This window comes from Bubalus kerabau, chromosome 2 (genome assembly GCF_029407905.1).
Source record: "Bubalus kerabau isolate K-KA32 ecotype Philippines breed swamp buffalo chromosome 2, PCC_UOA_SB_1v2, whole genome shotgun sequence".
Lineage (NCBI taxonomy): Eukaryota > Metazoa > Chordata > Mammalia > Artiodactyla > Bovidae > Bubalus > Bubalus kerabau.
The window spans coordinates 113412751-113439473 of NC_073625.1; the positions used below are offsets into that span (position 1 = coordinate 113412751).

General features: G+C 42.8%; 2 protein-coding genes across 3 annotated transcripts in view; one reads left to right on the forward strand and one right to left on the reverse strand.

Annotated features, from left to right (window-relative positions):
- MIX23 (mitochondrial matrix import factor 23) overlaps positions 1-26723 on the reverse strand; it is a 263993-nt gene that overhangs the window by 209854 nt on the left and 27416 nt on the right. The window lies entirely within an intron of this gene.
- PARP14 (poly(ADP-ribose) polymerase family member 14) overlaps positions 4579-26723 on the forward strand; it is a 47155-nt gene continuing 25010 nt past the window's right edge. The window contains exons 1-6 of the mRNA XM_055568378.1: positions 4579-5060; positions 10397-10521; positions 11306-11339; positions 14471-14713; positions 17168-17404; positions 22840-25082. Coding sequence (XP_055424353.1) covers positions 4868-5060; positions 10397-10521; positions 11306-11339; positions 14471-14713; positions 17168-17404; positions 22840-25082 — 3075 coding nt within the window. The 5' untranslated portion in view covers positions 4579-4867. The remainder of the gene's footprint in view (positions 5061-10396; positions 10522-11305; positions 11340-14470; positions 14714-17167; positions 17405-22839; positions 25083-26723) is intronic.

Below are 26723 nucleotides of genomic sequence, written 5' to 3' on the forward strand. Positions count from 1 at the left end.
CTCTCCCCCTCCCTCTCTCTTTCTCCCCCTCAACACCCTCCCACGCCCGCTGGCGCGGACTCCTCTACTCTCTTCTCTTCACGTCTTTGGGTTGGCATGACTTAACGCTTCGAGGATGGATTCTCCTGCTATCTTCTAAATAAAATTGAGCTGTAACACTGATTGTCTAAGAGCTATAACATGGTCTGTCCAAGACCCAAGAGCTGTGACACGCCAAGGGGGCTTTAATGTCCGTCATTCCAAATCTTTGTTGTGACAAGACAAAAACTGAGGAGCATACACTCGCCTGACAGAAGGACTGATGCTGAAGCTGAAGCTCCAATACTTTGGCCACCTGATGCGAAGAACTCACTTACCGGAAAAGACTAATGCTAGGCAAGATTGAAGGCAAGAGGAGAAGGCGATGACAGAGGATGAGATGGGTGGATGGTATCACTGACTCAATGGACATGAGTTTGAGTAGGCTCTGGGAGTTGGTGATGGACAGGGAAGCCTGGCGTGCTGCAGTCCATGGGGTCACAAAGAGTCAGACATGATTGAGTGACTAAACTGAAGTGTATCCTCAGTGTATCCCTCACCAATCTGGCATGCAGAGCTTAGCTTCACTGGTCTGGCTATTCAAGTCAAGTGAAAGTTGTTCAGCTGGGTCCGACTCTTTGAGACCCCACTGGGGTCTCAAATTGGTCTCCAGTTCTCCAGAACACTGGAGTGGGTAGCCTTTCCCTTCTCCAGGGGATTCTCCCAACCCAGGAATCGAAACCAGGTCTCCCACATTGCAGGCAGATTCTTTACCAGCTGAGCCACAAGGGAAGCCCTTGATCTCCTTAAATGACTTTATTTGGGGAAAATATACATTAGGAATTACTATACTGAGAGAGTGGGGGCATTGGAGACATCCCTGTGTAAGTTTGAAGATGAAACTTCTACAAGGGACCAGAGCACAGGGAGTAAGTCCACCACCTGGTGTGTGTCCATCAGGTGACGCTCTGAGGACTGAAATTGAAGAGGTAAAAGGCAGGGTAGCTTACCTCGCTTCTCAGGTCACATCCTTTTTAGAGAAGCAGTTTTGGGAGCAAAAGTGAGGCAAAGAGTTGGATATGAGGTGCTCACAACTCTGATTCAGGACAGATGGGAACACCACCCATTTCCCAGTATATACTTCAGTGGGAGAAATGGGTGGCAGGGCGGGTGGGGAACTGTTGCGGGCTTGTAGAGAACTTGAAAGGAGGCTGACGCTGGGTTATAGAAGTTTGTAGAGAAGTTGAAAGTGGGAACTTAGATGAAGCAGAAAAAGGGTAGTTCAGCCCAAAATGCAGATATGGGTTGTTCTAAGATCATCTGTGACTCTTGGTTGGCAAGAGAAACAAAGAACAGCCATGTAAATGTGGCCACATCTCTGCTGAAGTTTGCTCTCCCCCAGGCCCTGACAGGATGCTTGCTTTCTCGGAAGGAAATGAGTTTCAGGAAGCAAACACCCCATGGGGACAAAGAATTGAGAGAGAGTAAGAGCGACTTAGCAGCAGCAAGCACACTGCTGGAGGGAGGAGGGTGTGGGTTCAACAAGTGGAAGTGGTCAAAACAACTGAGGAGAAAAGACAAAGTACTTCAGGGGCTAATGAGGTTTGCAAGTTGTTACTCTTAGAATTACTTTTTTCCTTGTCTTTTAAGATCTGACATCCTAAGCCCTCTGATAGATTCTTTCCAGTGATGATAGAGAAGGAACGCTGAGCAGACCTTGTGTGACAAAATATACTGCTAATAATTAAAACAATTCTTGAAAAAAATCCGGAAATGGCTTACCACAACTTCTACTACAGTTTCAGTTTCACTCTGATTTTATTTTTTGTAAAAAGATGGTGTAAGGAAAAAGATAAAACTGTTTGCCCAGTTCTGGATTCCCAAACTGGTTAGAGGAGGGTGCTAATTTGAACTGTGGTTTGGAGTGAAAGGTGCCAATGCCCTGAAAGGAAACAGTCACCACTGTGTTGCAGGAAGAGGGACCCCTTCCAGGACCTGAAACTGGGCTCTTGTCTAACCCTTGGAAATGAACTGTCCGAGGAAACACATGTGCTGACAAAGCAAGAGATTTTATTGGGAAAGGGTGCCTGAGCAGAGCGCAGTAGGGTAAGGGAACCTAAGAGAACTGCTCTGCCACGTGGCTCAAAGTCTCGGGTTTCATGCTGATGGGATTAGTTTCCGGGTTGTCTTTAGCCAATCATTCTGACTCAGAGTCCTTCCTAGTGGTGCACACCTTGTTCAGCCAAGATGGATGCCAGAGAGGAGGATTCTGGGAGGTGGTTGGACATGTGGTGTCTCCTTTTGACCTTTCCTGAACTCTTCTGGTTGCTGGTGGTTTACTAGTTCCCTGTTCCTTACCAGAACCTCCCATGGTAAAAACAACTCATGCAGATGATTACTATGGTGCCTGGCCAGGGTGGGTGGTTTCACTCAGTGTGCTTCCTCTAACGACTCTGTGTCTGAAAGCCCTGACAGACCCTTCCGCATACTCTCCACTTCCTCCTACTGGGGTCCAGGGTGGTTTGGACTGGATGACGAGCGCCACCTGCAGGAGGAAAGCTGGAAGTAGGAGAAAATATCTGAATACTGTTTAGCATTAATACAGATCACAAATAAAAGCCCTGTAACAGTACTGAACTGAACGGTAAAGAATCAGCCTGCAACTCAGGAGACCTGAGTTTGATCCTTGGGTCGGGAAGATCCCCTGGAGAAGGAAATGGAAACCCACTTCAGTACTCTTGCCTGGAGAATTCCATGGAGAGAGGAGCCTGGCAGGTTGCAGTCTGTGGGATTGAAAAGAGTCGACACGACTGAGCAACTAACACAAACGCTCTTTGGCCCATCTCTGGTTCTCTTCTTCCTGAAATTTAGTTTCACTATGATAAGAGACAATATATAAGGCCCAGCCCTGCAGGGAATAGAAGCTCTACTTTTGGCAGATTCTAAGAGGCCTCATCACCTTCTTCACAGATAAAACAAAATCCATCAGGAGAGAATTTCCAGACCTTCCTATCAGCAGTCATTCAGAATCACCTACTTCTGTACTCTGTATTTCTCTAGTGGGTCAGTGATAAAGAATCCACTTGCCAACACAGGAGATGCAGGTTCTATCCCTGGGTCAAGAAGATCCCCTGGAGATGGAAACGGCAACCGACTCCAGTATTTTTGCCTGGAAAATCCCATGGATAGAGGAGTCTGGTGGGCTACAGTCCATGGGGTCACAAAGAATCGAACGACTTAGCCACTAACAACAATATAACTTCTGTACTCTAGCTCCTCCTTCCCAGTGCAGTAGTAAAAGGGTCCCCTCTTTGGGCTAGTGGCTCTAGGATCCCCTCCCGCCTTCTCCCACAACCTGTGTCCTCGACCTTCCTTTTACTTTTCTAACTATATTTAAACATTTCTAAGATTCTTAAATTCCATCTTAAATATATTTAAAAAGCCAAAAAACAAAAATAACAACTCCCTGATCCTATAAACCTGTAAGCTGCTGTCTAACTTCTTCCCTTTCATAGTCACACATCCGGAGAAAGCTGATCACGCCTACTGTCTCCAATCCCTTCCCTTCCTTTCAGTCCTCTGTCCACCGCCCTGTGTTCCCTCCCCACCAGAAGACAGTGCTTACCAGGTCCTCAGGGTCCAATAGACATTTCTCTCACCTGATGTACTAGTTGTATTTGAATGATGATCCCTTCTTTGTATTTGAAACACTCCTTCATTACGGGTCAAGGATACACACAATCCTAGCCTCTCTCTCACCTTAATGCTCCCATCAGATAGATGCCACTTTTATCTAGTCAGTTGCTCAGGCCATGCATGGAGGAACATGGAGTCATGCTTGAGTGTCTTCTCTTGTTGCCTATATCCTACAGTATCAGTTTGGAACCCCAGCCCTTCTCAGTCCTCTTCGGCCAGCACCCTGGTCTCAGCCACCCTCATCTCCCACCTGACACTACAGCAGCCACCTGGCTGGCCTCCTGTCTCTACCCTGGTTACCACAGAGCAGCTCAAGGGATCCCATACAAGCACATCACGTGGAACTCCCCTCTTGCCCAACGCCCAAGGTTATCTGTAATCATCCTTAGGCTTCAGATTACATGTTTCCTCCCCAGAAACCCTCCCTGAGCCCCAATACCTAGGCTAGGAGCCTCCCCTGATTTGTTCTGGGAACACCTGTATATTCCTTCCCACAACACTTACTCCATTGTGTCCTAAGTCCTTGTATCCCCACGGTTTCATGAGCTCAGTGAGGGCACAGGTTGTGTCTGCCTGTCAAATCCATTCAGAGTGCATGGCACCTAGAAAATATTCTATTAAAAAACAGCTGGGAATGTACTGTTCCCCCCATTTCTAGATGTAGAATATTAACAGGTCAAGGAACAAAATGCAAAAGTAGGGAAGCAAGGTAAAATTCTGACAATTAATTAATTGTTGAAAGAAGGCTGAAAATGGGCCCCAAACAATTCTAAAGAATCACAGTTTGTAAAATGACGGCCTAAGGCAAAAATGAAGCTTTTTTTTTTTTTTTCTGGTACAAGGTCTAGTGACCCAGCGCGGCTGACTTCATCTGTGGCTTGGGTGAGTAGCAAATGGTGCCTGAGGTTAAGGTCGCGAGCATAAAGATGGAGGGAAGCCCCAAGGCGATGCCAGCTTCTGCCGTGGTCCACGGATGAAAGTGAAGAATGGGAGGTGGAGGGAGGGGCAGGGTGGTTTCTAGTCTAACTTGGGCCAACCGTTTACAGCGAAAGGCAGAAACTAAAGGCAGGAGGAGTGTTCTGGGAAACGAAAGTGAAAGAGGCTTAACCGCTGGGAGTCGGGCAGGAACCGGTAGTCGGAGCTGGGCCAGCAGATGAGGATGGCCGCTCCTGGCTCCTTCCCGCTGCTGGTCGAAGGGTCCTGGGGCTCCCAGCCCCCGAAGAACTTGAGCACCAAGTTGCAGATGTACTTCCAGAGCCGGAAGAGATCCGGAGGCGGGGAATGTGAGGTCTGCCCGGTGCCGGGGAGCTCGAACCGCTTCCTGGTGCTCTTCTACCCGGACGACGGTGAGAGGGGCAAGGGGTGCAGAGGAGAGGGCAAGCTGGGCTCTTCTTCCGGGGAAACCTGGGGCGCGAGGGCACGGCGGGAGAATCCGCGCGGCTCCGGCAGCAACTGTAGAGAAGCGCATGGGGTGGGAGGCGCAGAATAGACGAGGTGGTCTAGGGCGCCGCAGTTCCGCCCGCGCTGCGCTTCCAGGCGCTGCTGGAGCTGGGGCAGCCAGCGCAGGTGAGTTAAACAAACATTTGGCACGGTATGACTGAAGGGGGCTGCCGGAGAGCTGGTGGACATTTTACAGGGCTACACGTGCAGTGGCATCGTGTGTTAGTGGCAGAGTTGCAGTGCCATTGCAATTATCTTCTTCCTATGAAAACAGCAGTTCTGAAACTCCAGAGCTTTATGGGAGCACAATTTGAAGTAAGTGATCCGAAACAAGGAGAAGGAAAAAGAGCTGAAATGCCGATGTCTAACCACCCTTGGACTTCCCTGGTCCAAGTATTAAAGAATCCACCTGCCAGTGCAGGAGATGTAGTTTGATCCCTGGGTCGGAAAGATCCCCTGGAGAAGGAAATGGCAACCCACTCCAGTATTTTTGCCTAGGAAATCCCATGGACAGAGGAGCCTGGAGGGCCCCAATAGTGCATGGGGTCGCAAAGACTCGGACACGACTGAGCAACTGAACACAATTTGAAGGAAAGAGAGTCTCCTAGGAGAGTCACGTCTAAACTGACTCCTGAGAGTGAATTCAGTTCTTGATAGGTGAGATGTTGGGGAGGGCTGTTCAGATGGGAGCTGGTGGCAGTGCTAGGGGCAGGACAGCAAAGACTCTACGGGGAAGTGCCGGGCTCCCTGGGGGTAGCTTTGGTTTGAGGAGTGAGCCTTCTCCATATGCACATGCGAGCGAGGTCTGGAGACCTGCATGAAATGAACATGTGGGGTTTGGGCAATTTTATAAGATTACAAACAGGATGCTTGTAATTTTAAAAAACCTTAGGCCTTCTCTTATTAAACCTTTTAAAAAAGAAGTGGGGTGCAAATTAAGGCTAATAGAAAGTTGGGTTGAGATGAGAGAGGGCCTTGCATGACATGCTAAGGAGTATGAACTTTCCCCCACAGGTAGGCAGTGAAGGGCCATGTCCATATACACTTTTCAGGAGATAAATTTGGATGCAAATAATACAATGATTTCTGTTGGGAGAGACCTTGGACATTAGATCTGAAGAAGATCATGCCATGTCCAAGTGAGGACCAATGAGGCCTTGAATAAGGAGACTCAGCGTGTGAATAAAAGATGCGTGTTTTCTACTGTTCTGGGTTTTGTAGCTGATTCTACAGGAATAATAGGTGTTCACTTGATGGAGAGAGAGAGCCCCTGTGCTTTCTGTTATTTATTTATTTTTTGGAAAAAAATTTATTTGCATTGCCTCCATTTTTCTACTGTAGTATTAGGACTTGACATAAGCATTATTCTTCTACCTCCTATTTACAGTTCATTCAGAATATTACTGCAAATATAGTATACAGTTTTTAAAAACTTATGGGGAACTGCAGTTTTTGTTTTTCTCTCCTCTTTACAGAGGAGATCTCAAAATCATCCAACTTAAATAAAAATTTATACAGACATTTTCTGTATCTCTTATTTTTCAGATGGGGAAGGAAGGGGTGATATTCTAAGTTGATTGAGTTTTCAGAGGGAAATTCCCTCCCCACAGGCAATTCAGCGGGGCTTCCCTAATAGCTCAGTTGGTAAAGAATCTGCCTGCAATGCAGGAGACTGGTTCGCTTCCTGGGTTGGGAAGATCTATTGGAGAAGGGAAAGGCTACCCACTCCAGTATTCTGGCCTGGAGAATTCCATGGACTATACAGTCCATGGGGTCGCAAAGGGTCGAACACGACAGACTTTCACTTTCAAGCTTAGAGGCTTAGGAAGCCCTGAGAACAATTGGAATGCTCTAGGGCAGGGATGTAAAAAGGAAAGAATAAAACCCCAAAATAGAAAGGGATTCACAGGTGAATCCCTGTGAAGTGTGACAGAAGAGATGTAGGCATGGATCAGATGAGCTTGACTCAGAGCCCTTAAAACAATGTCAAAAAGTTTTCCAAGGATTAATTTCACCAAGAAATGCTCTAAAGGGTATCTGTGCAATGTAAGTCATTTCCACCTCGGGCTTCACTTTTCCTCACATGGTTTTACCATTTTGATTCCAGTTGTCAACATCACCACCGGCCTGGCCCTTAGGGACACTTCTTTCTTCTTTAGAATCCCATTATCCTCAAGAGTTGTCCTCAAATTGGGGCCACAGACTCCCTGCATCCAAATCGCAACAGGTTAACAGGCACATTTCCAGCTTTGTCCTAGAGACTCAGGTACCCTGAGGGTGGAGTGGGTGAGAGTCTGCATGTTTAACCCCAATTCACTGAAGTTTGGGACTTTCCAGGTGGTGCAAGTGGTAAAGAACCCACCTGCCAATGCAGGAGACGTAAGAGACATGGGTTCAATCCCTGGGTCAGGAAGATCCCTTGGAGGAGGAAATGGCTGCCCACTTCAGTGTTCTTGCCTTGAGAATCCCATGGACAGAGGAGCCTGGTGGGCTACGGTCCATGGGTCGCAAAGAGTCGAACATGACTGAAATAACTTAGCACAGCATTAAAATTTGAGAATCCCTGTTGTTTGTTGATGACCCGGAACAAAAAGAAATGATTGTAGGAAATACAAACATCATAAAAATACAAACAGCAAAAATATAATTGTGTGAAGATAATATCATTCTGTTCTAGTCCTCAAAGCAGAAATGATTTCAGTCTCCCTGCCGGGTTTCTTCCTTCCTACCTCCCAGCCCACTTCCTCCCTTCCTCCACCCCTAGACTTCTTGAATGTCCTCTTGCAGTACCCCTTGCACAGACACTCAAACTGAGTTCAACTCAAATCCTTGTATGGTCAAAGTTTTTTTTTTTTTTTTTTCAAAGTTCTTAGGGAGTGGAAAATCCCTTTTAGTTTTGATTTCCTACCAGAGGAATGGCTTTCTCAGCAGTCAGGAGTTTGATAACATCGAATGACTTACCCCATCATTGCCCCAAGGGTAGAGTTCTTCTCTCTCGGGAATGCCCTCTGCCCTCCACAACAGGAAGTGGCCCCAACAGATGCAGGCCCATAGTGTAACACAACTTGGGCCTTATCATTTACATAAGAATGAGCCCCAAAGCACTTCTCTGTAGAAATTAATGGATAGGAAACAAACTATCTGGAAGCTCTATTGTTTTATATAATTGGCTGAATTTCTGGAAAGTCAAGTGTAAATTAACTTGTGAGATTTAAAATTCTGTTTCAGATATGCATATTTGTCATCTTTTTTTGTTCATTATTTGGCTTCTTATTATTGTCAGCTTCTTTGAGGTAAGGGAACCCAACTTCTCCTTAAATATAATTACATATGGATGGTCTGAGATTGATGCACAAGACAGCCTGTCCACATGGGTGAAGGAAGTGGTGGTGGTTGTTTAGTTGCTAAGTTGTGTCTGACTCTTTGTGACCCCATGGACTGTAGCCTTCTAGGTTCCTCTGTCCATGGGATTCTCCAGGCAAGAATACTAGAGTGGGTTGCCATTTCCTTCACCAGGGGATCTTCCCAACCCAGGGATCGAACCCATGTCTCCTGCATTGGCAGGTGGATTCTTTATCACTGAGCTACCAGGAAGTCCAAGAGTGGTTAGACGTCACCATGCTTTTATCTTTGGCTTCGGCAGGCAACCACATCAAAATACAACACGGCAGCCCAGCACCCATGACAGAGCCACACCTGTGACTGCAAGGCACTCCCAAAGGTTCTCCTTCACCCTGACCTCTTTGCACCACCTGACTATGTCGGCCATGCCTTCCCCTCTAAACTCACCCACTCCCTGTTCTCCATCGTCAGATACCATGGTCTCTGATTTTCTTTTTCTCTCTCTAGCTGCTCCTTCTTATTATTGTAACTTACATTTACATAGCCCTTATGAGTGTCACAAAATTCATTCACAGACACTGCTTCACTTGAGGAAACTGAGACTCAAGAAGCTAAAATATTTTCTCAGTGACTCAGCTACTTCATGGCAGAGTTGGAATTTGAATCAAGGTCTTTAAACTTATGTCCATGGAAGCAACCTAGATGTCCATCAGCAGATGAATGGATAAGAAAGCTATGGTACATATACACAATGGAGTATTACTCAGCCATTAAAAAGAATACATTTGAATCAGTTCTAATGAGGTGGATGAAACTGGAGCCTATTATACAGAGTGAAGTAAGCCAGAAAGAAAAACACCAATACAGTATACTAATGCATATATATGGAATTTAGAAAGATGGTAACAATAACCCTGTGTATGAGACAGCAAAAGAGACACTGATGTATAGAACAGCCTTATGGACTCTGTGGGAGAGGGAGAGGGTGGGAAGATTTGGGAGAATGGCACTGAAACATGTAAAATATCATGTATGCAACGAGTTGCCAGTCCAGGTTCGATGCACGATACTGGATGCTTGGGGCTGGTGCACTGGGACGACCCAGAGGGATGGTATGGGGAGGGAGGAGGGAGGAGGGTTCAGGATGGGGAACACATGTATACCTGTGACGGATTCATTTTGATATTTGGCAAAACTAATACAATTATGTAAAGTTTAAAAAAAAAAAAAAAACTTATGTCCACTGTTCATTTTTTTTTTTTTTTTTTTTTGCACTACAGCTCAGCTACCAAACGTGCTAATTCTTTTTTGTATTTTGTAAGAATCTTTCCCATCCCTCCTTTGCTATTCCTTTTACTATCCTATGTAAGGCTCTTTTCACAGGTTAAATAATTGATTGAAATACCTTTTTAAGAGGGCTGCTCTCCATTCTGCTCATTGTCAGCTGAGCCAGTTTCCTAAAACATGGCTTTCATAATGTCATATCATAGTATCAGTAGTTCACAGTGAGAGATGCTTTAATTCTTTCCTTTCATCGTAGAATAAATATTGCTACCTTTCTGAGTGCCCACTGAGCAAAGGGTACTGTACTAAATTCCTTATAATATTTTTTCAGTCTAATCCATGTAACACATAAGACAGTCTTCATTAATTAACAGACAAGAAGACTGAGATTTTGTCAGTAAAGCTTATTCAGGAACATGCTCAGGGTTAAAAAAAAAGGAAATTTAAAGATAGAATTCATATCTGTGTCTGCTTGCTAAACTTTTCCTCTTTTCATCATACACAGCCTCTCTTGAGAAGTTGACCAAGCCACTGACAGATGATGATGAAATTTATGGAAATCATAGAATAATTTTGTTAATAAAGATTGCTTAACAGCTTTTCTTAAAAATTTCAGTTCGGCAGCGAGTTCTGGAGAGAGAGAGCCATGAGTTAGAATGGCCGGGAAAAGGAACATTCAAGTTAACTGTCCAGATTCCCACAGTCCCATATGAAGTCCAGGAGTGGAAAATTCCCACAAAGGTAAGTATAGCGGTGATTACAAGGGAAGTCGGTTGTTCTCCCAAGGTATGTGGGGATGGGAACCACGACAAGGAAAACATAGTGGAATGAGAAGTATAACTCTCACTGGGGTGAGAAAAGCAATTTATAGATATGGAGGGAGTGAGAGTGGTGATGGGGTAATGGGAGAGGAAGCACTTTTTGTTGTTATGAAAATTCAAGATTGAGGGGCTACCATAATGATGGTTTGAGATGTAAAATCTTGGGTCCGTTCATCCTAGGTACTTAATAACCTGGAACTTGCCATATTTGTTTTATTTTCACATGGTTTAGAGGGGCGAGTGATCTACACTCCATATGTTAAGTATTTCCTCAGTTGTAAAATGGGATAGTAATAGTGTTGACCTCTTCAGTTTTGTCAGGATTGTGGTGAGGATTAAATGATACAGTCTTAGTAAAGCACTTGGCCTAGTGCTTGTTAATACTAAACATTCAATATTTAGTATTGAATTAAAAAACATTCATTGTTAAATGGGGAAAAGAACATGAGCTGCATTATTTCTCTGATTTAGGTCTTACCACGAACATTTGGTGTTCCTTTGGAGTTTTGTGACTCGTTTTTACTGGTGATTGTGTGCTAAGTGGATATGCCATGAAATGTGAGGTATATTCAATAGCATTATTGCCTGAGTTTTTAGTTATCATTTCTGTAGACCCTACATCTTTAGGCTGGCCCTAGGGACACTTTCTTAATGTAAATAAATTATTAGTAATTTATTAATGCGACTTTATTGTTTGATTTCAGGAATCCAAGACCAAAGAACAGGTTGAAGAATCAGGTAACTTCCATTTATCAGGCAGTTTTGCTTTTACTAAACACTTTGCATTGCAGAGGTCACCCTTTTCTTCTTGACCTCATAAGGCAGGGTTTGCTCAGCTGAGAGATGCTTTGGGCTGCATCATCTCCATCCTCTCAGCCATCTGCTCAACGGCTGCCTCTTGAGTTCTAAGGGTTCAGATCAGAAGGATGGGAACAACTCTCTCTGTGGGGACTGAGAGTACCTTGCAATTGATGGGAAGATAAAGAGGTACCTGTAGGTGGATGAAGTGACCTTTAGACTCTACCTGTGCCCAATCACCTGTTGAGAAGCAGGGACGTGACGTGACAGTGGGAGCTGTGTGCAGCTAAGTCAGTTGACTCTGCTTTCTGAGCGCTGGGTGCAGGATATGAATGCAGCCCTCCAGATCAGCACTTATCCCATCTGCTGTAGGAAACAGCCAGCAATCCAGTAGCTGTTGTGGACTCTGCTACTTGGCTTGTGTCTGGGTGTTGGCCTGCGTACCACCTGACGTTTGTTAAAGAAGACACAAGCTTTCCTGGCTAAGCATGCTGTTCTAAATGGGAGGAAGATGGACTGGGCTGAATGGCCAAGCAGGAAAGAGAAGGTGATCCATATATCCAAACCTTAGGGAAGAGGAATTCCCAAGAAAAGTTTAAATATTGTCCTCTAAAATTGAAATTTTTTTAAGAACATGTTTAGATTTTTGCAACTTTCCTTTTCTGAAAATGGCTCTGGGATGAGATCTGCCTTAACTTGGCAAAATGCCTGGATAGGGATGTATAGGTTGTTTCTGCCTAACATGGATGTACTATTAAACTGTAGAATGGAGTATGCATGGTTGAGAAACTCCTGCTTCTTATGAGACAAGAATTTTTTGTCTCTTTAGAGGAAGTTCTGCTTTGTCTTCTTCAGATATGGCTCGCCCAACTCCCAGTATTTGTTCACTGTGACTCCCTAAACCCATATCTGTTTCTTGAAAGATTCTTTGCATGCTGTACCTTCAAGCTCAATTTTGTACCAGAAAGTGGTTTTATATTTGTAGTACATTTACATCTGTACCATTTTTGGAATTAATCAAGTCTGTGTTTCTTATGGTTTCATAGATTTCAGCCTAACTCTGTCTTAACTGATTTGTTAGCACTGTTTCAGATTTGCTTAATGCTCCAAGTATGTACTCAGGGAGCGCCAATCAGCCTCCACCAATGTCCTGGAGATTTTAGATGCATTTACTAAACCTGTTGTAACCTGAGCTTGACTCTAATTGTAGTAACCAGCCAGGAATTGGGGTGGTCTTCAACAAGATACTTAAGTTGACCCCTTTAAGAGTTGGAAGAAGAGGTTCTTTGTTGAATAGTTGCTTCACACTGAATCTTGACAATGGCCCTAAGGCCAGGACTCTTGAAATTAACTGGAATGGAGTTAATAGTTTTCAGAAATGTTGCCCAGGATGAAAACAAAATGGGTTTGGTGAGCAGATAGCCTTTACTCTGCCATAATAATGTCAGCTCCCTTTCTTATTTTTATTTTTTGTGTACCTCCTTTAGAAAACTGGTAATTTCCTTTTCCAACATTTTTTGTGTGTACCCATCACCACACAACCAGTGCCATGAACATAGGGCTCTAAGGGGATAGTTGCTCACAGAATGTCTGAAGATCATGACATACTCATCATGCTTCAGGGCACAAGCATAGTGTGAGACTGATCTTCTGTATACAGTTAACCCTTGAACAACCTAGATTTGAACTGCGTGGATCAAGTTGTACATGAATTTTTTTCAATAAATATATTTGAAAAATTTTTGGAAATTTGTGACAATTGGAAGAAATTCAGAGATGAACCACATAGCTTAGAAATACTGAGCAAATTAAGAAAAAATTAGTTATATCGTGAACACATAAAATATATGTAGATGTACATATAACATACAAAATATGTGTTAATCGACTGTTCATGTTACTGGTAAGGCTTCCGGTCAACAGTAGGCTATTAGTAGTTAGGATTCTGAGGAGTCAAAGTTATACACAGGTACTTGACTGTGCAGGGGGTTGGGCTCCTAATCCCCATGTTGTTCAAGGGTCAAGTGTATATGCAACTCGTTATGGTCACAGTAGAGAGGTACACCTGACTGGGGTGGTTGCTATTCCACAAGTTTGAGGTATACACATAATTCTCTGTGCCATTTTATCTTCCATGTGCATTCCTTAGTCATTCGCTATAAGAATCCTTTTTTTTCCTCCAGTGATTGGAAATTATTGCTTTTCAGAACATAATATGTTAGGTGATTCCCATGTTTGGGCATCATTGGATAATCTTGCTTTCCTCCAGTAATCTAAGCAGTGAATCTTCAATTCAGCAGACATTTATTGAGCCTCAGCTGTATACCATGAGCCAGAAATACGAAGATGAATAAATGTGTCCCTTGCTTTGGAGAAGCTTGGTTCAGTAACTGTAATACGGTGCTGTGATAGAAATATATGCCAAGTGTTATGAAAAGCAAGGCAGGTTCCTCAGAGAAACAAGGCAGAAAAGAGTGTAATAAAATTGAACATAATCATGATCAGCATCATATCAAATACTACTTTTTATTTTTAACTAAATTAAGCTGAAAGTCTTCTAAGATCCATTTTTTCCCCAGTTCTTAATCTTTCTTTTTTTTAAATTTAAATTTATTTATTTAAATTGGAGGCTTATTACTTTACAATATTGTATTGGTTTTGCTTTATTCTAGTTTTATTGAGACATAATTGACATGTTACTTGTGTAACTTATGTCAACTTTGAAACCAGGAAAGGAAGCAGGCAGTGTAATTAGCCTGTGATAATTTTTTTACATTTATTTATTCTTAACTGAAGGATAATTGTTTTACAGTATTGTGTTGGTTTCTGTCAAACATCAACATGACTCAGCCATAGGTATCCATATGTCCCCTCTTTCTTGAACCTCCCTTCCACCTCCCTCCCCACCCCACCTCTCTAGGTTGTTACAGAGCCCTGGTTTAAGTTCCCTGAGTCATATAGCAAATGCCCACTGGCTATCTATTTTACATATTAGCCTATGATAATTTATTTTGCTAAGAACATGATAGATAAATCTAACATCTTGTACCCTTTTGTCTCCCTAAAATCAGATGCATCAAAAGAACTAGAGGAAGACCTCTCTCTCAGTAGAAGATCAGAAAAAGAGGAAGACACCCCAAAAGAGTGTGAAGATATTTCCTCTTTGGTTGCATTTGAAAATCTCAAGGCAAATGTGACTGATGAGATGTTAATCTTTTTAGTGGAGAATATAAGTGGCCTGACGAATGATAACTTTAAATTGGAAATCATACGAGACTTTAATGTGGCTGTAGTTACCTTTCAAACGTATACTGGTAAGATCAAATGATGCTCCATTTGTCAGCCTTCTTGCACTACACTTTGGGGTTTGGAACACCTAGCTTATGGAACGTCTCTGAAAGCTTCATTCTTTCTAATAGCACATCAGGCTCCTCCGTCCATGGAATTCTCCAGGCAGGAGTTGGTTGCCATTTCATTCTCTAGGGAATTTTCCTGACCCAGGGACCAAACTTGGGTCTCTTGAATTGCAGGCAGATTCCTTATCATCTGAACCACCGCGGCAGCCCCTCTAGTAGCTTGTAAGTTAATATTAATTTCTTATTTTGAAAGAGAAGCAAATTCATCTTGAAACCAAACTCTGGTATGTTTAATAAACAAACTTTATTGTATGAGTTGTGTGTAGGTGTGCGTGTGTGTGTGTGAGAGAGAAACAGACAAGAGACTGAGAGAGAAGTGAGACAGAAGTAACACACCCAAATAGAAATCTAAAGTCTCAGGTTATTAGAGATTCTGAGCAGAGGACTCAGTGTTTCCTGTGTGTTATCTCACTGAGATGAGTAAATATTGATCTGTGTTACTTAACTGGACTTACTGGAGAGTAATAGCAATACTGCTACTGTAAGTCAGGTACTATGCTGAGTTTGTTCCATGTATCAATTTATTTGTTCATTTCAACAGCCTTCTGAGGTTATTATTGTCCTTCATTTTACAGTTGGGGAGACAGAGATGCTAGTACCTGGAAGAGCTAGATTTGAACCGAGGCAGCCAACCTCTATAGAGCCTGTTCTCGTATTCCCTTTACCATATATTTCCTTAGTACTTGCATGGTTATCACATATGCAGGGATGAGTAAATGCAGTTGCTGCAGAAAGTGCATGCTCTTTAAGGTCTGTGTGGGGAGTCTGTGGACAGTTTCTGAAATTGGAAGAGCTATCTGCAGAAGACAAGGAAATTTTCCAATTCCAAGCCCTCACTATTCCATGGTCATGGCAGTGGAATGGTTGATCTTAATCAAACCAGCACAGGTTCAATTTATGATTATTTCATATAAAGGTAAAACTAAGTCGACTTGCTTTTGTTCGCTGAGCAAAAATCTTGCATACCTACTAGGTGTGAGGTACTAGTCTAGGGGCTGTAGGTACAAAGGTGAATGATTCTTGGTTACGGCTCTTGAGGAACTCATATGGGGCAGGAAGAAACCCATTCATAAGTCAGTAATGAAGATGCAGGAGGAAAAGCTGCTTTTCTCAGCTGTGAACAGCAGGCTGTGGGGAATGGGAGGAAAGGGGACCCAACATGGTGACTTGGTCTTCTTTGATGTCTATACTGCAGAAGTAACAGGCTATCAGATCTCAGATATGCTGTGTTGTTTATACACCCTACTAGTCCCTCTGCCTGAAAAGTTTCCTCCCCTTGTGTGCTCAGTTGCTCAGTCATGTCCCACTCTTTGCAAACTCATGGACTGTAGCCCGTCAGGCTCCTCTGTCCATGGGATTATCCTGGCAAGAATACTGGAGTGGGTCCAGGAGATCTTCCCAACCCAGGGATTGAACCCCAGTCTCCTGCACTGGCAGGCAGATTGTTTACCACTGAGCCACCTGAAAAGCCCCTTCCTCCCCTTATCTCCCTGATAAACTCTTCTTTGTCCTTCAAAACTCAGATCAGTGACTGCTTACTCTGGGAATCCTTGTCTGATTCCCAGTCTTAGTTTTCCCACCTCATTTGATCCCCAAATAGGCCATTTGTTTGCTTTCAAGACTTCTTCCCTCTTGGATGGTGAGCTTTCAAGGACATGTTACATTCATCCCTGTATCCCCAGATCCTAGCATGGTGTCTTGTACATCATGGACTCACTATCAATATTTATTAATTTGAAAGAGATAATTGGACTGAGTCCAGAAGGAGGAACAGGAGCAGGATAAAAACATTGGAGAAGGGCATTTTAGGCACAGGGAATTATATATACAAAGGCAAGAGAGAATGGAGTTTTTGAAAGAATGACTGGGTTGTGTGTCAATATGGAAAATAAAATAAATGGAGGTAATAAACAGAGGTGATGTTTAGAAATTAGTTTGGGGTCAGATAGCCAAGTGACTTAGCAGCAGCAGCCAAGGGCATTGTATGCCTGACTAAGGAGTTTAAACTCATGCCTGCAAGTGATGGGGAGCCATTTCAGGACTTGAGGAAAGAGTGAAATAAGTTTTGTGTTGTAGAGATGCATTCAGGTAGTGATGTCAAGGAGGTGGAGAGAGCTGTGACTAAAGGCAGGGACATGCTTGTCAGCAATACCGGTAAGACATTCCTATTTGCACTGTTTTTCAGAAGCTTCCACAGAATCTATAGGCATATAGAGTCTCCTGTGGGGATTAAAATCTTGCATTTAAAAATTGAGTGCTTAGCCTGCTTCCTTTTTCTCAATTAATATTCAATTTCTTCTATACAATATAAAGATATAATTTTTTGATTGATTTATTTATTTTGGTTTGTAGATGCCTTGAAATTTGTTGGTGAATGTCCCAAGCACAATTCAGTGAAAAGACTTCAGCTTTCTGCAAGACTTCTGGAAGTGACAAAAACAATTCGAGTTGAAAACCTGCCACCTGGTGTTCATGACCATGATTTAAAATGTTTATTTGAAAATCCTCATAATGGAGGGGGAAGAGTTGCCAGCATCGAATATTTCCCTGAGGAGAGTTCAGCACTGATTGAATTTTTTGACAGAAAAGGTAATATCTATTAATCTTAATTTTGTAAACCATACCTGGCATAACTGAAAATATTGTAGTAGATCTTAACAGTTAAAAGTTTTATTTTTTCTCGGAAATCCAAGTAGTAATCCTGTACATCCGATACTTGGTGAAACCAGTGATTCAAAATTTGGAGAAGCAATGTCAAGTTTTTGAAAGATATAAGGAGATTCTCTCATGAGTCTCTACTTACGATAGACTGAAAAATATATGAAAATTATAAAAATATATAATTCTTAGAGTCTTTGAGATATTGTTTTTAAAGAGGTGATCTATGTTTTAGCTCTACATTTGATAGAAATTCTCAAGTTAATTTCAACAAGTAAAGATATACTCAGAAACACATACAGTTTCTATAAAGTATCTTTACTTCCCTTTTCACCTGTCAGTGTCATCATTCAGAAATTAACAGTGGTGGTATCACATGCTCAGTGGATGCCTGTAGGATCATTCTTTGTGGCAACTCTGAAAACCTCATTCCGCTGAACCTTTGGGAAGCACTTCTGAGGGTTTCTTAGACATAGATTGCCAGTTCTCTAAGGCATGTGCAAAGTTAGCTAGGAGATTTTGCTGATGTTCAGAGATCAAGGCTGAGGAGTAGGAATTAGGGAGCCAGACTTTTTAGGGGAAGAAAGGATGTTATGCTTGGGATTAACAGAGGGAGCATGAAACAGAATCACGTGGAATGCCACTTCAGTTCAGTTCAGTTCAGTCGCTCAGTCGTGTCCAGCTCTTTGTGACCCCATGAACCGCAGCACGCCAGGACCCCTGTCCATCACCAACTCCCGGAGTCCATCCAAACCCATGTCCATCGAGTCGGTGATGCCATCCAACCATCTCATCCTCTGTCGTCCCCTTCTCCTGCCCTCAATCTTTCCCAGCATCAGGATCTTTTCCAGTGAGTCAGCTCTTTGCATCAGCTGGCCAAAGTATTGGAGTTTCAGCCTCAACATCAGTCCTTCCAATGAACACCCAGGACTGATCTTTAGGATGGACTGGTTGGATTTCCTTGCAGTCCAAGGGACTCTCAAGAGTCTTCTCCAACACCACAGTTCAAAAGCATCAATTCTTTGGCACTCAGCTTTGTTTATAATCCAACTCTCACATCCATACGTGACCACTGGAAAAACCATAGCCTTGACTAGATGGACTTTTGTTGGCAAAGTAATGTCTCTGCTTTTTAATATGCTGTCTAGGTTGGTCATAACTTTCCTTCCAAGGAGTAAGCATCTTTTAATTTCATGGCTGTAATCACCATCTGCAGTGATTTTGGAGGCCAGAAAAATAAAGTCTGACACTGTTTCCACTGTTTCCCCATCTATCTGCCATGAAGTGATGAGACCGGATGCCATGATCTTAGTTTTCTGAATGTTGAGCTTTAAGCCAAATTTTCACTCTCCTCTTTCACTTTCATCAAGAGGCTCTTTAGTTCTTCTTCACTTTCTGCCATAAGGGTGGTGTCATCTGCATATCTGAGGTTATTGATATTTCTCCCGGCAATCTTGATTCCAGCTTGTGCTTCTTCCAGCCCAGCGTTTCTCATGATGTACTCTGCATAGAAGTTAAATAAGCAGGGTGACAATATACAGCCTTGACGTACTCCTTTTCCTATTTGGAACCAGTCTGTTGTTCCATGTCCAGTTCTAATTGTTGCTTCCTGACCTGCATACAGGTTTCTCAAGAGGCAGATCAGGTAGTCTGGTATGCCCAACTCTTTCAGAATTTTCCACGTAAACTGTTTCATGGCGGGTACTTGGTGGAAACTCCTTTTAGCTTTTATGTGTTGGGAAATTGCAGTGAAGGTATGGTTTGGATTAAAATGGAGTGGAAGAGCTAGTGTTCCTTGGGCAAAGGGACAAAAGACGAGCTTCTGTTGCCTGTGCTTTAAATCTCTCTCAGTCTGGCCTTGGGCCCAGGGAGAAAGCTACGTAAAGCTATTACTCTACAAGTTAACTTCATGTAAGCTGGGAGTTGACAGCTATGAAGGTTTCAAGCATCTTGAGGGCATCTTGCGTGTATCCTCAGAATGTCTATGCTACATATGTATGTATAATATTGGGAACTATTTCATTCAGGTTTATTTTATGCTAGACCACATCTGTATTCTTGCCTGGAGAATCCCAGGGACGGAGGAGCCTGGTGGGCTGCCGTCTATGGGGTCGCACAGAGTCGGACATGACTGAAGTGACTTAGCAGCGGTAGCAGCATCAGATCACATCTGAAGAGCACTCTCAAAGGTTACTCTTTGCCCTGACCTCTTTGCAACATCTGACTATGTTGACCACACCTCCTGTTCAAAACTCACTCATTTCCCATTTTCTGTGCCTGAGATACATTGATTTTCCCTTTCTCTGGCTGTGCCTTCTTATGATTATGACTTATGTTTGCATAGCTTTACAGGGTGCTACCAAGTGCATTCATAGACACTGCTAATGGGCACTGCTATTAGATTACTGTGATCTGAGAATACTGAGGCACAGGAAGGTCAAATAACTTGACCAAGGTTACACAGCTAGTAAGTAACAGAGCCAGATTTGAATCTGAGTCTGGCACGGTAGATGGGGAGACAATGGAAACAGTAACAGACTTTATTTTCCTGGGCTCCAAATCACTACAGATGGTGACTGCAGCCATGAAATTAAAAGACATTTGCTCCTTGGAAGAAAAGCTATGACAAACCTAGACATCATATTAAAAAGCAGAGACATTACTTTGCCCACAAAGGTCCGTCTAGTCAAAGCTATGGTTTTTCCAGTAGTCACATATGGATGTGAGAGTTGGACCATAAAGAAGGCTGAGTGCCGAAGAATTGATGCTTTTGAACTGTGGCGTTGGAGAAGACTCTTGAGAGTCCCTTGGACTGCAAGAAGATCAAACTAGTTAATCCTAATCAGTCCTGATTATTCATTGGAAGGACTGTTGCTGAAGCTCCAATACTTTAGCCACCTGATGGGAAGAACTGACTCATTGGAAAAGATCCTGATGCTGGGAAGGATTGAAGGCAGGAGGAGAAGGGGATGACAAAGAATGAGATGGTTGGATGGCATCACCAACTCGATGGACATGAGTTTGACCATGCCCTGAGAGTTGGTGATGGACAGGGAAGCCTGGCCTGCTGCAGTCCATGGGGTTACAAAGAATTGGACACAACTGAGCGACTGAAATGAGCTGAACTGTACTGGCACCATAATCTGTGCTAACTTCTCCACTTTGCCCCAATCTCCTCTGCATCTGGAACATCAATTTTTCTTGGAGGATATTTTACCATTTACAAAGTTAATAATGAGGCAAACTGTAGATAAAGCTGGATTTAAAATTATGTTATTATTTATCTAAAATTATTTTGTTCAGCTTCACAGAATTCAATTCTCAAAACCTTAAGGAAGACACTCTTTAAAAAAATATTTTTTTTAATTGAAGGATAATTGCTTTACAGTATCATATACTCTACCAAGCATCAACATGAATCAGCCATAGGCTTACTTATGTTCCCTCCCACCTCCCTCCCCATCCCACACCTCTAGGTTTTCACTGAGCCCTGGTTTGAGTTCCCTGAGTCATACAGCAAATTCCAATTGGCTATCTATCTTACATGTGGTGATGTATGTTTCCGTATTACTCTCTCCATATATCCTACCCTGTCAGGAAGGGCACTTTTACTGAATGCTTGCTGTACATGAGATCTTTTGCTGTGTTTTCTGTAATAGTATCTCGCTGAATCCTCATAAGAATCTGTGCAGTTATATAGTTACTTTTTTTTTTTTTTTTTTTTAACAGAGGAGGAAAACAGTATAGCGATCTTAAGGCACATAAAGGTGACATCTTTGATGGTTCTTGGGCCAGAGAGACCTGACTTCAAATGCCTGGCTTTGGTGCTTACTAGCTTTGTGATCTTGGGAAAGTTACTTTAACCCACAAAAGTCTCTGTTTTCCATCTATAATATAGGGCTCCCATTACCACTTACCTCAGAGGAATGTTGTGAGCATCAGATTAAATTGTATCTGTGCAGTGCTTGGCATGGGGGTACTCACTGGTATTCAGAGCCTGTTTCAGGCTGTGGTGGGAAGTTGAAGCCATGTATCTGAGCCTGCAAAGGTCATGTTCTTTTCATTAGGTTTGGCTTCAGGCTTAGGAGCCAATTGTGCACAAGGTGAAGTTATTTTTGATGTCTTTTCACAAGATACTGCTTTAATCCAAGTTGCTACTGGAGTTCATTCTAATTCCCTTCCTGCTTAGACCCCTTGTACCTGTCTAACAACTAAACACAAAGTGAGGAGGGGCACGGGGGAGAAGAGTACCTCTACACACACACGCACATCCCCCAGTAGATGTCCCAGTAAATGTGACAGGAAGGGCATTAGAGCAGGGACAAGGAAGATGCAAGACTTACTGAATCAGAGTCTCTGGGGCTGGGTTGTCTGATGACCATGAGGATGACCTTGGTTTGGAAGAGGGGCAAGAGCATGGGCTTTGGGGTTAAGACACTGGCTTGAATCTTAGCTCAAATATTTACAGTCTGCGTGTGTGCTCAGTCATGTCCGACTCTTTGTGATCCCATGGACTGTAGCACACCAGACTCCTCTATCCATGGGATTCTCCAGGCAAGAATACTGGAGCAGGTTGTCATTTCATACTCCAGGGAATCTCCTGATTCAGGGATCAACCCTGCATCTCTTGAGTCTCCTACATTGGCAGGCTGATTCTTCACACTGCACCACCTGGAAGCCCCATTTTCAGTCTATGTGACCCTATTAGCGTTATCTAACATCTCCTAGCTTCAGTTTTATCATTTGTAAATAAGGATGATAACAATAGTGTCTCTACTTCAAAACATTGTTGTGAGGGTTATATACATATAGAATATTGTCTGACACATAGTAAATTATGATAATTATTATTATGCGCCACCTCTTAGAAGTATTAATGGAATCTAAATTATATATGAAATCTAAATTTCTGCAGCTGTACAGGAAGAAATTATAGAAAGAAAGAAATAACATGATTCCTAGATGAGCTTTGCTTTAAGAACAAAAACATTCTTCACACTGGAGCAAACACCCTCCTCATGCTTGTGACCAAACTCCTCTCTCTTTCTTAACCTGGTGGTGATAATATATATTAGTGTTATCATAGAATTTACTTAACAGAATAGAATTTACCTAACAGAATTTCAGCATAGAGTGCTCTTGGCTGGAAAGTAGTTATTCCATGACACAAGGAATACCTGTGTAGTTTTAATACATATCAATTTATATTTGAGCACTCTGGGAGTAGTGCTGCTTTTTAAAAGCATGTTGTAACATCAAAGTTCTTACAAACATTAGGATTTTTTTTCTCCAGAATAGGAAAATTTGTTTGCTTGTTTTTGCTTCTGAAACATTATACTGAGTTTATTTTATTTCTTTCCTTTAAGTGATGGACACCATCATGACCAAGAAACTTGACCTCAATAATATGCCACTCTCTGTGTTCCCATACTATCCTTCTTTGGGCACAGCCTTGTATGGGGAGGAGAAACCTCTGATCAAGCTTCCGGCATCATTCAGAGAACCACTGGATCTTTCCTTATGGAAATTCTTGCAGAAAAAGCATCATCTGACTGAGGAGATACGTGATAAAATGAGATATTGTCACTGTGAGTTGACATGGTGCCAGCTCAACAATGAAGTGATCATCAGACCTGCAGCCACATTAGTCAATCAAGGAAGACTAAGAGTCAAGACTTGGCGGAAAGATGCTTCCACACTTTTCTCTGACATCAGGTCTGAATATACAGTGACCTCATTTAAAGTGGATCCAACAGTGTGGGACACCATTAAAGACAGTTTAGAAGATGATAGGATTTTGATTGAATTTGATGCACTCGCAAGCATTGTAACCTTAGTGGGGGAGTCAGAGGATGTACAAAACATTGAGCCACAGATCAAGGACTTAATAGAAAGCACCATTCAAAATATTAAAAGAGAAGAGCAAAGTCTGAAACAAAAACTGGCCATTAATTCAAGCAAGTATTCACTTCTTTTGCACAGTGGCATACAAGAGCAGCTCCACACGGAGTGCCCAGATGTGGAAATTTATTATGATGAAGCCTCTCAACACATGTGCTTCAAAGGACTCCCTGCAGAAGTGTATAAAGTAAAGTGTGAAATCCAGGAAAAGGTATACACCATGGCTCAGAGAAACATTCATGTTGACCCTAAGGTTTTCCAGTTTCTGCAACAGGTTGACTGTGCAGAATTCTCTAAGTCTCTCTTTACAGCACAGAACATTCTTGCAGTTTACGAGCTAGAGGGCACAACCGTCCTTTTAACTGGCTTGTCTTCTGAAGTCCTATCAGAAGCTGAAAAGCAAATGCACAGCGCCTTAATTTGTAATTGCATTGATATTGAGGACAGGGAAGTCCTTAATGGCAAGAATTGGAAAGGGCTCACTGGAAATTTGTGTAAGAAACACAATTCCTCCTCAAAGACTGTAGTAATCCAGGAGGTAACTTCAGGAACTGCAGCCCAGGTCATCATTGCAGGCTGTGAAAGAGAAGTACGTAAAATCTACGGCTTGCTTTCTGACTTCGTGGAAAAGCACTCAAAAATAGAGAGATGGACTGGAGTAAAGAGTTCCTTAATTGTTGATTATTTAAAAGCAGAAAAGCAAATCTGGTCAAATATAAGGGGACTGAATGTTCAGGTAAATTTTAATCCTGAGAACAAGCAAAAAAGCATTTCACTAATTGGCCCAAAGGCCAAAGTCCTGGAGGGAATGAAAATTGTCAGACAAGCCTTGGATTCGGTGTGTGTTAAAAGCATCCATGTTGATAAACCAGGAGCTGGTCAGTTCTTCCAGGATAAAGCACGGTATTATAAAAGTGAGGTCAGAAGATTATTTGGTTGTTTTATTGAACTGAAGAAAGATGAAGAAAAGGAGGGACGCGGCACTGGTGGGCAGAGGTGCTTATTTCGGACAGATTTAGCTCCTGGAGTGTCGCTAATTGTGCAGCAAGGCGACTTGACGCACTTTCCCGTCCAGGTGGTGGTGAATGCGGCCAATGAGGAACTCAAGCTCAGGGGGGGGTTGGCTGCTGCTCTTCTAAGAGCAGCTGGCCCTGAGCTTCAAGAAGACTGTGACCAGATATTGAAGAAAAAGGGCAAGCTCTCACCTCCCTATGCCGTCATCTCGAAAGCAGGAAAGCTCCCATACCAACATGTGATCCACGCAGTGGGGCCCCAGTGGAAGAGTGATGAGGCCCAGAAATGTGTGTTGGAGCTAAAGATCGCTGTGAAAGAAAGTCTCAATTTGGCTGTAAAACACAAGTACCAATCCATAGCCATCCCTGCTATTAGTTCCAGAACCTTAGGCTTTCCTCTATCCCAGTGTGTGGAGGCCATTGTTTTGGCGATCAAGGAATGGTTCCAGTGTAAGAAGGATGGATGCACCTTGAAAGAGATTTACCTTGTGGATATAGCTGAGAAGACTGTTGAGGCCTTTGCTGAAAGTGCCAAAAGTATATTTAAAGACACCCTGCCTGATGTTGCTTCCGTGCCCCGTTTACCAGCAGCAGCCCAGCCCGACTTGAGAAAAGATCATGGAAATGGATCAAGTCTGTTGACCCCAGAAGGCCTGAGGATTCAACTGGTGAAAGGAGATGTGCAGAATGCTACAGTGAGTGCCCCTGTTTTCAGAATAACCCCCAGGGTGCTGGGAACTCCAGTTAGCCTACTGCCAAAGGGAGATTAGGATCAAGGGGAGAATCCCATGTCCTCCATCCTTGCCTTGAAATAGGTTTCCTTAGAAAACTGGGCTACTTCACCAAGGTGCTCAACTAATTGAGACTGGTCAATTATTTGTGAGAACTGATAATGTACTCAAATCACTAGTTTCCAGCAAATGTGAAAATCCACAATAATAGCTAATGTTTACGTGACTCTCTATACTTTTTCAGTGCTTTTACACATGTCATACTTTGGCAAATCTAAGATTAATTTCCTGTCAAATTCTCTGATAGCAGATACAGAAAAATTAGAGCATAAGATGGGGACAGAAGACAGCAGTCTAGAGTGTACTGAGTCTGAGGGGCTCTCAACTCCCAACGTCAGTAAGAAAATGTGGGGAGGAAGGTAGAAAGTGGATCTGGGGAAGGTCTGGGTATTATGTGGGGCTAGTTCTTGTAGATCTGTCAGGGAGTGATGTGTTTTTAAAAACTGTATTTAGCAACTTTTTCAACACAGGCTGTAACATCCAAACAGTGCTGGAAGGTCCCCTGCTGTGCTTCCCCAAATGGGGAGTTGTGAGCAGTCTTGGGGCAGAGATTCTTAGGGAAGGCTATTTGCATACTTTATTTGGAGAAAAATTTATTCACAACCTTTGCCCACTTTTAAATTATCTTTTTATTACTGAATTTTAAGAGTGCTTTGTATATTCTGTATATAGGTCCTTTAACAGATATACGATTTGCAAATATCTTCTCCCATCTTGTGGGTTCATCCTCTTTTTTTGTTCAAATTGTTATTTTGTTTAAAATATTTTTCATTTTAGCTTAAAATACGGAAAGAGGTTGTAAAAATTTTGATTTTTACTTAGCGTAAATCATAATTACAAGAGTAATAGCTAACACTGCCTGTGTTCTATGTGCCATGCACTCTCCCAAGTGCTTGGCGTTCATTTTCTCATTCATTGCTATGAGGCAGATTCCAGGATTATTATTCTCATTTCACAGATGAAGGAATGAGATTTAGAGGGGTTAAGTGTTTTGCCCAAGTCTCACAGCAAGCAAATGATAGAGCTAGGATTGGAATGTACATTGCTGTATTTCAAAATATAGAAGTAGTTTTGTTTCTCATTGAAAAAACCAAGCAAATAAACAGAAATCTCTTTCAGCCAGGGGTCAGTAATTGGAATGAGTTACGATGCTCATTCACCTTGGACACTGAGTAGTAAGACATTCCTTCCATGCCTTCCACTCCCATAGGTGTGTGGCTTCTGCTGCCACAGATCTGCTTTGCATCACTTCTCTGTGACCCTTGTTGGGTAACTTTGACAACCACCTGGTCCCATTCCCTCTCCCGTCTTCTCTTGGTGTCTTAGTCAAGCCTGATTAATCTGCTCATATTAACTGTCCTGCTGGAAAAGATCCCATGGCTCTTCACTGATGCCTGGAAGCCCAGTTGACTTGGGACTCAAGGCCCTGCAGTCTACCCGCTGTGTAGTATTCCTAGCCTGGCTGCTACCATTTTGCTGTGAAAGCTCTCTAGCAGGTCAAACTAATCTGCTTGCTGCTCACAACCTACCCTGCTTCTGCCCATG